At 46.9% G+C, this 13,081-nt stretch overlaps 1 protein-coding gene across 2 annotated transcripts in view; it reads left to right on the top strand.

Moving 5' to 3' along the window:
* LOC144132308 (glucoside xylosyltransferase 1-like) overlaps window positions 1–12,642 on the top strand; it is an 84,140-nt gene extending 71,498 nt beyond the window's left edge. For both annotated transcript variants that reach the window (XM_077664621.1, XM_077664622.1), the window contains one exon: window positions 11,861–12,642. In XM_077664621.1, coding sequence (XP_077520747.1) covers window positions 11,861–12,037 — 177 coding nt within the window. In that variant the 3' untranslated portion in view covers window positions 12,038–12,642. The remainder of the gene's footprint in view (window positions 1–11,860) is intronic.
* Window positions 12,643–13,081: the final 439 nt, after the last annotated feature.

The raw sequence follows: 13,081 nt of genomic DNA, 5'->3' as shown, positions 1-13,081 counted from the left end.
GCCTTTGGATGCCCGTATATGGCGGGTGCCAAGCCGTTCGTACAAAGCAGCTGATAATAGAGGCGTTTCATGGATGGCGGAAGGCCCTCGAAGATTTTTGCAAGCATTTTCTGAAGAGACGTCTGCACCTTTGACGTGGGGTCTTTTGGTAGTCGGCGATAGGTATTCTCGTCCTGCAACAAGGCTTCCATTTTTTCTTGGTACGAAGAGCGGTCAAGGATTACCGTGTTATTGCCTTTATCCGCAGGAAGGATTGCAATTTCATAGTTAGCCTGTAGGCTACGAATTTCCTTGCGTTCGTCTTGAGGCAGGGAGTAGTCTGGTGACGTCTTCTTCATACGAGACAGCACACCTATCGCCTTCGTCCTTACTTCGTCTTGAACGTTTCGGTCCAGGGGCGCGATTACGGATCAGTCTCAAAAAACTGTCTCAATATTGAGACAGTGACGTCAAAATGACGACACCGAGTAATGCCGACCGCCGAATCGGCCAATGCGGAGCAAGGTTGCGTTGGGCTCCGCCCCGAAACCACTATTCGCACGACAAGGGACCGTAGACTAATGTTTTGCAGTAAAGACGCAGTGAATAAAAACGAGTAATGTTTTATTTTGCTAAGAAACTGTATTTCAAGCCCAACAGCACCAAGCAAAAGAAGCAGTGTTTTCATTTTTGCAATTAAGTTTGCTGTTCAGTCACTTTTTTTGCCGCGAAGGTGTGCTGTCAGCGGTATAGCGTGAACATGTTAGACTGAAAATGAACAAAAACGCAATAAAGAAAACAAGTAATGTTTTATTTTGGTAGTAAACTGTGTTCCAATCTCAGCAACACGAGGGAAAATTAGAAGCAGTCTCAGTTTTGCAATTAAATTTGCTGCAGGTTAACTTCTCTTGCCATGAGGGCGCGCTGGCAGTGGCATAACTTGAACATGGCGGCCTGCAAGAAAACAGCTGATTCCATGGCTAGTTCCTGTTTTTTCGCGTGTCGTCTAAAATCAAGGTACTTTGCGGATGTCTTAAGTGCGCAGAAAAATCTTATTGAAGGCAGTGAATGCTACGGGCCTGTCGAGATCAACTTACAAGCAGCGCTCGGCTCGAAAATCGACGAAGACAACTTTAGTCTGTGTTCTCGGTCGGCGCCTATCGATCACCGAGTGACGTGTGGTTCTGTTTATTTCCTTTAGAAAGTACCAGAAAACCATGAATCATCACATAGAAGCAACTGCCGACAGACGGAAGCAGACAGGTGCAGCTGCTGCTGATAGCTTGCAATCTCGGTGCGGGAAATGAGCCGACACGGCCTGCCTCTGTGGCAGCAATCACTCTTCTGCCTTGTAACCAAGTGTTGCCGCCCACATCGGGATAAGCACTTGATGTTCCGTTTGTATTTTTGTAGCTCCGTTCGGTTTATGTTTAGTTGTTGCCGTAGTTTTTTTTTTCCTGTGCAAGATGCAGAAATTGTGATGTTATGCTCCACATTGTTTAGAGAGAAAGGAAGCACTTGACTTGATAACTTTGCTATTGCCACCGAGGAGAGAACGAGCTTGTTCCATTAACGTTATTTACTGATCATGTAGTAGATCCAGGGTCAACCAGGAAAGAAGTAGTTTGCTTGTATAGAGGCTAATTGCAACTGGGCAGAAAGTTGAGCAAGTTTGTTCATGTTTGCTGGTACACAGCGCTTGAATTGCATATGATCCAGGGCAGTGAGGTAGGTAGGACAGGGCAGTGATGTGTAATATGTTATTGTATTTTGCTCAGCAGGCGGAGTGATGTTGCTATAACTGGGTTTGGTGAGGGCAGTGTTTGAAGGGCTTTAAATACTTTGCGTAGCTTCTAACATGCACTTCCTTTCAGGTCGGAAGACCACTTGGTTTTTTTTTTAAATTATGCTCCATCATATCTGAGGCACCCTGTATACAGGCCACTCCAGTTTGAAAGGAAACAGCCAGTTGAAAATGACTAGGATATTAAATAGCTAGGCGAAAAGTAGCTTGAAAGCAGTTGCACTTATCACACATATTATGCGATAGCATAGGGAGCTTGTCCGGCCATTCGGCATTGTCATCGTCTCGTGTCATCATGGACAAGACTTCATAGCCCTGTGTTACGCAAACCAAGCTAGGTGTCAGTTATGGGGCAATAACTGAGTGCTCAAAATTTCCCATAATGGAGCTGCCTGTATATTCTTAGAGCTGTAGAGCATTTCCAGTAACGGTGTTGCAGATTTGTGACTGTAAACTAACCTCTACTCACACACCATCTCCTTGTTGAAGTGTCTGTGATGTTTACACATCTTTGTGTATCAGTGAAGATGTTCTAGTAATTCAGCAGTCATTGTAGCCACTGCACCTTACAATCTTTATTATGCATTGTTGTACAGCGGTCTCCTTGCAGTAGGTACAGCTTTTAGCACAGTGAAACCCCTAGCCACACACCATTAAGGTAAAGCTTAGCTTTGGTATTTACACTACTTATATGTGCCAAAATGTTTTGTAGTCCGGAAAATGCATTTTGTACACGGTACTATGCCATATTTATTGTACAGGTAGCCTCTGTATGAAAGAAAACATGCACTTTGAACTCAATGTTTTAGAATTTCTTTTCTTAACTGCACTCAGAAATGTCATACGGTGATTGTACATCAAGGTAAAGTATGCCTGTATGTACACTGCCTTTTCTGCAATAGAAACACTCGTGTCAAATGCTGTGCCTAAAAAAATAAACGCGCTTACTGAATGTATGATGCAATAAAAAACAGCTTTTTAATTGCAACAAGCATCACAAATATTTCATGCCTTATTCCAGCACTGCACGTTTGGTTCATGCATGTTCGTCACACAGGTAATGACCACAGGCACTTCACCAAGCTGGAAGGAGACAGCAGAGAAGGGGCAGGTGGGCTGACATGAGCATTGACAAAAGACAGTTCAAAATGATGCTTTTCAGAAATCGGGCGAGCTGCTTCAACACCTTTTCCGTCTTCAGGAAGAGACTGCAACATGCTGCTGAGGGACTGGAAGATATACTAGCAAACACACTGAAAATGAAGTGGCAGCCGGTGGGGGGCACTTGTTTGTCACTGCTGGCTTCTGGCTGCACACAGGTTGGGCAAGGGCACAACCACATCACACAGTTGCTCACACACTTGCAGATGTGTGTTGTGCACTGACACAAGGAAATGACAGTGGCAACAGGGGAAGAGTGGCTGATATGACTCTCTACGCCAGCATGGTGAGTCGTCTCTGGACGCTAGATTTTCCATCGCAACTGCCGCTGCACCATCCCTCGGTACGCCTTCCTCTGGAGACGGGTCGTCCTAGAGAGGCCAAAAGTACAGCATCCTGTCTGTACGAGGTAGCCACCATTTAGAGGTGGCCCGTTATTATCTGGGTCAGAGGCAGTGTCGCCTGCACCCTCTGCTGATATGGGCACATCCAAACAGAGGCTGTGAAGTGCAGCACGTGCGGTGATGATGCGCACTGTCCACTTCCACTGGCAGTGGTGCATCCGGTGCCCTTGAAAGCAACGGAAGCAGCTCTTCGGCACACCAATACAGCGCTCAGCCACAAATTGTGTGAAAGCATGTGGCGTGTTATACAGGCCTTCTGCTGAGTCAGGTCTGTGATGCCACGCAACTGGTGCAGGCAGCAATGGCTCCAGTGGGTAGACATAGTCTCCTGCATAACAAAAAAATGACGCAGCTAAGCATGTCCCTTCTCAGTGATCTCAACAGCATTGCAGGACACTCTGCTATAAAGTAGAAGACTCATGCCAAGTAGCCCACATCCAGGCATTGCTGATTATGACATTCAAGAGCATACATACATGCAGGATTTAGATGTATAAGTGAGCACTACTGTAAGGTCAGTCTTTTACCACCATATTCATATAAATGATGCGCTATGATTTGCTACAAAACACAAGCGCTGTCAGGTGCATTTTGCTTCGGTTTCTTCAACAGGAAAGGCTATGCATTTCAACAATGTAATATGTGTCCTGTGTTTCTGCTGCAATTATATTTAACAAAAGGAAAGGGTGGCAATACACTGTATCATAGTGTAAAGTGTCTGCATTTGTGTAGCTGTCCAGACTGATTCTTGTAGCTTTAGCAGATCCGGTCAAATGCGTAGTGCTGGAGCTCAATAGGTGTGACTGAGTTCGCCCGACGGGTGACACGGCTATTTTACTGCTTACCCAGAAAAAAAAATCACCGTCGTCCAGCAGGCCTTCCTCCGCCTCGGAATGCCGCCTCTTCTGGAAATAAAGATGTACTGTACTGTACAAACGCGTCGCGGAAGGATCCGGGTCAGCGCGAGTCCACGGCCAGGATGCACATGTTCGCGCCACAGATCTGAGAAAAAACGAGCACAGCCCGTACTCACTCTCGCTGCCGAGGCCCGCACTTGTAGCTCATGCACTTGTAGCACTTGAACTCATGCGGTCAAAAACAGTGGCCGAGGTATACTCACTATCACGTCCGCAGCGTAGAACCGCTTGCGGCTCGTTCGCAGCACTGCCCCCAGACTCGCCGATGACTTGGTAATTTATACAAGTGTACAATGAATCCAGGGCCAGCTTAGACTAAATACTACACTAAGCAATATAGCCCGCTGGTGTGACATGTGGGGAATGGAAATTAATCTTAAGAAAACACAGTATATGACCATAACTCATAGAAAGTCGATCTTTAGATTCAATTATACATTAATGGGCAACGATGTAATACAAACTGACACAGTAAAATATTTAGGCATAACCTTTACAAGCGCGTTAAAATGGAATACCCATATCGATAATATATGCACGAAGGCCTTCCGAACACTAGGTTTCTTGCGAAGAAAATTAACTGCAGCACCATCCTATGTGAAACTAACAGCATATAAAACCTTAGTAAGGCCAATTCTTGAGTATGGTAGCATAGTGTGGAACCCGCACCAGAAAGGACTCTCGCAGAAATTAGAAAGCATCCAAAATAAAGCGTTGCGATTTATATACCATAAGTATTCTCGACACGAAAGCGTAAGTGCTCTTAGAAGCCAGGCAGCACTGCCTACCCTTGTTTGTCGGCGTCCTGTGGCTGTCATGAAATTTCTTTTTATGCTATGTAATAACAATAATATAGATAAGCGAGATTACGTGCAGCCACCACACCGACACTCCAATAGAACCTGTCATAATAGACACATCAGGCAGTATCCGACACAATGCGACACGTTTAGGTATTCATATTTCCCATGGGCAATTGAAATCTGGAATACATTGCCAAAGGAAATTGTAGAAACAGATTCTGTGGATAGCTTTGTTGCAAAATTGGAGTCATATTTTGGCTGTTCATGAAAGCATTTGAATGCGTAGTTCCAAGATATTGCGTTGGTTGAGTGATTGGACACTAGTGCACGTGTGATTTCATTTTAAATGTAAATATTGCAATGTGCTGAATAGTGGTGTTTTATAGATCCGCGATAACTACAAGAATATTATATGACAAATATTACAATTGTTTTGAGTACTTTGTTCCCTGATTCATGTGAAACAAAAGAAAGTGTCTTGTATTGAATTCCAGTGCTGTTGTATGGCAGTTTTTTTTTTCCTCTATCTATTTTTTGTTTTTTTTTCTTTTTTCCTGTTTTTCCCATGCTCGTGTGTATATCTTACAATCCACTTCCTGTTTGGGCCTGTGCAAAGGCCTACAGTATTGTTAAATAATAAAAAAATAATAAAAAATAGTGATGAGTGCCCAATCGACACACCCGACGACGCCGGAGATGCTGCCGCGGCGAACGTTTAGGCAAAGGATGCCCTCCTTCGCCGCCGCCTTCTCCTCGGGTCTCCTCGGAAAGCGAACACCCCGCTTCTGTGACCCAACGTTGACATTGGTCTCCGCTGCCCGCCGCAAAGGCTTGTTCACAGTCGGTTGGGCTGAGCCGACGTTTTCTTCATTTCCAACGGCGCCTTGAAACCCACCGGAGGCGAAGAAGCGCAGCTCGCACAGCACCTGCCGCTCCACTGACAGCGCACTCACCCGCGCACCTCCCAGTTCAACGGCGAGTTCGTCGCACAGACACTGCGCAGTCTCCTCGAAATAACTCTCCCGCGCGTCAAAGTCGTCTTCATGCACCCTCCGACACCGTTGCTCGCGCGGTCAACCGCGTATACGACGATGTAAAGAGCCGCCATTTTCTGTCTCAAACGTGTTGATACTACTTTTTCCAGTCTCAAAAAATCGTCTCAATCTGCCCGCATAATTAGATGGCCAACGTCACCACTTCTGCGCCATTTACGACGTCAGTCAGTGACGAAAAAAATCAAAATGGCCGCCGCCCACGGCCGACCAATAGGAGAGAGGCAAATGAGACACTTTTTGAGACAGTTTCGATTGAGACTGATCCGTAATCGCGCCCCAGGAGTCACACAGCTCCTTTGACGGCACAAGCAACTTTTCGTGGGTTCGGAACTTTTCCCTGGTTGAAGGGAAAGTTCCTCTCCCTTCCGGTATTCAAGTCTTAGTGATATGCTGCGAAATATAGCGCCCAGCGCTGAATTCTTGCGGCTGCCATATGTGGGATTGGTTTGCCGGGACTTAGTTGAAAGGTCACGGCAAATGTTCGCTGACGAGGGTAAATCTGTTGCCGAAACTTGATAACTCCAAAAACTGATGGCTGTACTTCCTTCTCTAGCTGTAATAAATGCGCTCCGCTTTTATCAGTGTTCTTGAGCGAAATGCAATGGGATGATCTATTCCGTTGATGCGATGAGACAAAACTGCGCATAGTCCCTCTGCTGACGCGTCGCATTCAAGTCTTAGGGGTTTCAGATGATCACAATGAACGAGGAAGTTGGCGATGCTCAAAGCGCGCTTTGTGCTTTGTTTCTCGAAATGCAGCTTCCAGAGCCGGCCCCCAGTTCCATAAGGCCCCTTTCGACATCAAGTAATGTTGAGGAGTTAATGTGGGGGACAAGTGGGACAGAAATTTAGTGTAATACGAACCAGGCCCAAGAATAACTTCAGCTGGCTTACCGATGCAGGAGTCGGCGCCGCCAGCAATGCTTCCAAATTGTCTTGAAACCGTTGAAGGCCTCTTGCATCGATTTGGTGCGTCAAGAATGACATTTCTTTCTCACGGAACCGGTACTTAGCCTGATTTAGTTTCAGACCGTGGTCACCAAGTAGCTGATACTCCTTCCGCAGGAGTGAAATGTCGTGCTCTATTTCCGCGACTATGATGTCCAGATATATCTTTACACCCAGCAGGACCTGAAGAACAGCTTCCATGTGACGCTAGAACAGAGTGGGGGCATAAGCAATTCCGAAGGTTGTAGAAGTACAGACTTTAGTGGGTGTTCAGCACAACTAACTTTTTGGCTTCCTCCTCCAGGGGAAGCTGGTTATACGTGTTAGCAAGTCGAGTGTGCTGAACACCTCACCTCCTGAGAAGGCTACAAAAATATCATCAGTTTTTTGAAGAGTGTAATCAGGTTTTGTCGCTTTGGTAACGGTGAGCTTAAAATCTCCGCACAGTGAGTCGTCCCCGTTAATTTCTGCCGCAGTCGCTACCGGTAACGAAAGAACTGTAGCGCAACCAAGACGAACAGAAAAAGAGGCACACAGGACTAGCGCTAAACTTCATCTAACTTAATTCACTGGCAGCCCAGCAAATATAAGGAAAAACCAGATCACGTGCTGATACCAGTTCACACACACCAGTATCAACAGAACCGTTCAAGATATGCCATCTCTGATTTGCATAGATTCACAGACGTACCGCTAACGCAATATACACCTCTCTTTCTTATATGAAATGCCTCCAGTAGTTCCCTTGCCCTAGTATATTTGCTTTTGCATAAAATCTTCATCTCATGAAACCGTGGTTGACACTTTTTGCAGGACTGGCATCTAGCCTGCGGCAAATGTTCTGCCGCTCGAGGGCACTCAAAACACTCAGCGCAGTGCTGAGTAAGATGTGCACCACTTAGGTCTTTCAGTGAGCGCGCGTGCTCACCTGCCCTTTCATTGATGCACCGCCCTGTTTGCCCACATAGACCTTCCCGCATTACAGCGGTATCTGGTATACCACCCCGATGCAGCAATTCGTGAACTTCTTTGCATGTCTGACGCGGCAACCACTCTTCTATTTTCTCCTAATGCGCGCGCAAAGCTGTGCCAGCTTGCGTGGGGCCGAGAAAGCAACCGGCACGCCATGTTTGCTAGCCACTTTTTTCAAGTGGTGGGCTACCTTTTGCACATACGGTACAACCTCCGGTTTGACAGCCGTTTCTCTGCTGACACATGGCTGCTGCAACTTGATGGCTTTCATCTTCTGTAAGAGGGTTTTAGCAACTGCTATGATGACTGTGCCTGGGACCCCTGCCGAAAGTAATGTCTACCTGCTTGTCATTGCTCCCTTGCATTTTATGACAGCACGATTTCATGACAGCCGATTCAAGGCAAACCTTGGCAATGGCGCGTTTAACTGTTTTCGACTGAGCCGATGCATACGGTAGCAGCTCCTTCTGTGCTCGCGATGCATATTGCCAACATGCATGACATTCACCCACAGTGATGTTTATGTCTAAAAACTCTGAAGAACCCCGCACAGGCAGTTCATGCCGGAACCTCAGTCCCTCTCCCATATATTTAAAGGTATTTAACACAGTGCTCACAGCATCTGTGTACGTCAACTCATTCTGTTTTTTAACAAGTGCCAGGAAATCGTCAACATACCTAAACACTTTCAGAACCCCCTTCCCCGTTAAACTTTTCTAACAGCTATTGACCGCGCCCTTGAACTAAGCAGGCTAGATGTCAGTCCTGCAAAAAGTGTCACCACGGTTTCATGAGATAAAGATTTTAGGTCAAAGCAAAGATTCTAGGGCAAGGAAACTACTGGAGGCATTTCATATAAAGAAGAGAGGTGTATATTGTGTTAGTGATACGTCGGTGAATCTATACAAATCGAAGATGGCATATCTTGAACGGTTCTGTTGATAGTGGTGTGTGTGAACTGGTATCGGCACGTGATCTGGTTTTTCCTTATATTTGCTGCGTTGCCAGTGAATAAAGTTAGATGAAGTTAAGCGCTAGTCCTGTGTGCCTCTTCTTGTGTTCGTCTTGGTTGCGCTACAGTTCTTTTGTTACAAAATGCCCCATCTAGCCGAACAAAAACTTCTTCTAAACACTACCGGTGTTGCCCATTCTGCTACGTTGTCCGCTGACAGCACTCTATCATCAATAAACAGGTTGATCTGGGCGGATACTTGCGCCCGCATGGTGTACGGCACTGTCAGAACCTTAAAAATTGAGGTTGAGCGCCCTCTTTCAGGTAGAGCTTTACGGTGATCCTTTGCAGCACCTCAGATTCTTTTCTAGAAGGTCTGGAAGATCGTCTATAACTTGAAATTTACGCATGAAGACCTACTGTCCTCCAAAAGAAACGCGTCTCTCGTGCTTCGTCCGCGAAGGAGAGGCCCTTGGCAATCTGCAACAACTAGCGAACTGCTCACCGCTGCTGGCCCCAGCTGCACCTCTATATCTAGTTTTCCGAAAACGGGCAGCGGTCCCAGGACACATGAAAGGCGAAGAGAGGTTTTCTGTAAGGGCATCCACCTATGGCGATGCTTTTTGAACTTGCTCTTGGCAATCACACTGGCCGGGGATCAACAGTCATGCGCATCTGGCGGCCCTCCCACGTCAAGGAGAAGGCTGGTTAGTTCACGTTTCCTCCCTCAGGAGCTCGCCTTTCTTAGTCAGTGGCGTTTTCATAGCTCCCGTATGTATGTCACTTCATGATCATGCCGCATTTGCTTCCATTCTGTGTTTTGGCTTACCCTGCTGCTTTATATTCCCCCCTCTTTCGCAATAAACCATCTGGTTGTTAGTCCAGCGCATGTGTCAGTGTCCTCTTCCGTCCCGTTCGTAAGCGCTGTTTCGTCGTACCGTTCTCCTACGTTAACACGCGCTCGTTCGGTTGCACCGCGTCTCTGTTTACCGTACTGTGCGCGACGAGCGTGTCCAACATTTCTTCGCTTTCGGTTTCTGTTTCTTTGACAGCATACGTTCCCGATAAGCGAGAGTGGCCTACCTTGCAAGCCCTGACCAGGTGCCTTTTTTAGCCACATTGGTGACAGACATTGTTGCGATATCGGCACGCAGCCGTTCCGTGAGCCCCTTGCATTTTTCGCACAGAAGACTAGGTGTCCGTGAATCGCTCTTCCTCCAGGACTGGCCTTGCCACTGCTGATGCACGACGTTGACGAAGCCGCTTCCGCTCTGCCCGCCAATCTCACCCATGCCGCAAGCGCCGTCGTTCGCTTTCTCCGCAGCCAGGGCAAATTCTTCGGCTTCTACTCTGGTCAGCTTTTCACGCGCCAGTAAGCGTCGGCGAGTGACTTCATCCCAGACACCACAAACGATGCCGTCCCGCAGCATACGGTCCAGTGTTGCGCCAAAGTTGCAGCTATCGGGCGAGGCGCCGGTTGGTCGGCGACATAGTCTCGTACACTGTCTCTGTCTAGCTACCTGCGCACAAAAAATGAATAGGTTGCCGCGATTCCGTTTGTCTCTGGCTTGTAGTCCTCCTTTAACAGTTTCACGATATCCTTATACGTCAGGGAGTTCATGGAAGCTGACTGTTGCCGCACAGCGCCATTCATTTTCATGCTGTAATACCAAAGCCTTTTCCAGCGTTGGAATTAAGAGCTTCAGTCGTGAGACGGGGGGGGGGGGGATGCTACATTTTAATGCGAAAATTCTCAGCAACAACCCTGTATTTTCCTCTTGAACAACACATGAACGTAGCCGCAAAGAGCCTAAGGTTTGATTTTTACTGAGAAGAAAAACTTGGATTGAGGATTCCTTATCTTAGGCTCAACGTGCGCGGGAGCCTGCAAGAAATGGAATTAGTTCATTGTAATGAGATGTAAAACTTGGTCATTGTGCCGTTCATTTATAATGTGGCTTGTTTTTGCGGGCCCTTTAGCAAGTCGTCGTGAATTTATATTGGTGTCATCCCTACTTAGACCAGTGTCCGCTTTGAACCCTGCTGCCGCTCAAGATAATAGCGGCATCTGGGTTGCCACCGGACACCAAGTCGGCCTTCATAAGTCGGGTAGTGCTGGAGACAAAAAAAGGCCTGTTTTCGGCTAAGCGGAAAGTCTAAATACCGAAATTATCAATCTTGCTCAGAATAAGCAAATAACAACATTCATTCTATAAAGAGATCACCTTGAGTGTCCATAAAAAATCTGTGGGTATATACTGTGTGTTTCACATTTATCAAAAAATTTATCCTAAGCAAACTGCAGGCCTATTTAGGCTCAAACACCAACCATGGAATAGCCTATGATTGTATACTATTTTTGATAAGCAATTTAACACCGGAACGCGCCTGCATTTTCTTAAATCGGCAAAAAACTGAAATCAGCTGCGGCAGAAATTTAGTCCAGACAAGCGCAGAAGGCAATTTGACTGGCTGCCCCATCTAGCGCACCGTAAGGCAGTGCCCAGCTGGGGGTGGAGGTCAGCCTCGCAGCTCACAAGATGGCGCAGCCTCTCAAATTGGGTGCTCCGCTCGTCTCAATGGAAGTTATGCCGCAGCAGACTGCTGTTTTTCGCTGATTCCAGAAAATAAATACAGGCAAGCTCCGATGTTAAGTTACTAACTAAAAAGGGTGGGCCATCATAATCTGCTCCATAGTGGTAGTTTGAACAGAAACCACCAGTATTTTGCGCAGGGTAACTTTTTACAGCCCGGTCCAATAAATATTACACATGCAGTACAAAGCATCCCTTCTAACTGCCTAGTGGCTTAGCGACTCCCTCTTTGACAACACGGCACTCAATGAGCACCTTTCTCCCGTTTCAGTACAACCTGGGCGAGAGCCTCGTGGAGCGCTTCATTGAGCCGCTGAACAAAAGCCTCAGCAATGCTAACGTGACAGGCTGCACCATGGAGTTCAGTAGCCAGCTGTACCTGTGGCGACTTTCTGCTAGTCGCGTGGATAGTGCGACCGCTCAAAATGGTTCCAAAAAGGCGTCTTAGCGACCGTGCGTCCTATGCTGCTGTCAAGACATCACTGGTGACGATGTTCCTTGCTGGTGCCAAAAGTGGATCCTGGACTGCATGGGGCCTGTTCAATGGAAGCAGTGCGCATGGAACTGATGTCCAGACCTTGCGCAAATGGTGCATACCGTGGTTAAACTGGGAGTGTTTTCATCATCACCTGCAGCATAACTGCGTCCTCTGCATTATGAACGCTTCTCCATGTACTGTGCCGCTGCCATTAACCGCCTGCTGTGCCAGCTTTCTTTTTACGCAAGGTACTCTTTTTGAGCAAAGTAAGGTCTCGGATTTGAGAAGTGTGAGATTACCAGTGCTGATAATGCTGGTCCTTGCGCCAGGCGTCTGTAGGAGAAGAGCGAGAAGGCAGGTGTAGAGGACGCCAGAAGGAGGCAACGCGATGGCGCCGCTACGCTCGCGGTAAGTCGGTCACTCGAGACGTCGATTAGGTGAAACCTCGCACCGCCGCGCTACAGCATCAAGAAAACGTCTCGCCACACGGTGTTCTTTCTTCCTCTCTGGTTGCGTCTGTTCTCCACTTTAGAGCTTCTTTTTCGTGAGAATAAAAAGAGTCGGTTTTGAATGTTCCCACTGTCCTGCCGTATCTAAATCGGTCTCTCGGCCGGACCTAACTCGTGCTACACAGGCTAAGTGCAAGGGAAAAATATAATTTGCATTCACGCACGCAACCCTGCGTCTTTTCGCAATTCTGGAGGCAAGGTGTCCGTTCTGTCGGCGTCCGTGTCTTTTTCGCTGTTTTAAAAAGGGGCTTGTGGAACCTGAATTTACGTTTAACGGTTTCTGCAGTAGAATTGCGTTGCCGCTGGAGTAGGTTACAACCTCTGTGTCTCGGACATCACTAAATGTCCATTCGGAGCAGATATTGTCTTAAGTTCTTTTATTTTTTGCGGCAGTTTAATAAATACGTGGAATAAATTTTGCGTAAAAAACGATCATGAATTGGCGCGTAAATGTCAAGCTTGATAATTTATTTTGAAGGAAATTATCATGCAATTTATAGAAAAA

The sequence above is a fragment of the Amblyomma americanum genome, chromosome 5 (genome assembly GCF_052857255.1).
Source record: "Amblyomma americanum isolate KBUSLIRL-KWMA chromosome 5, ASM5285725v1, whole genome shotgun sequence".
NCBI classification, from domain to species: domain Eukaryota; kingdom Metazoa; phylum Arthropoda; class Arachnida; order Ixodida; family Ixodidae; genus Amblyomma; species Amblyomma americanum.
Note: the sequence above shows the minus strand (reverse complement) of the source record. Positions and strands in the feature narration are given on the sequence as shown.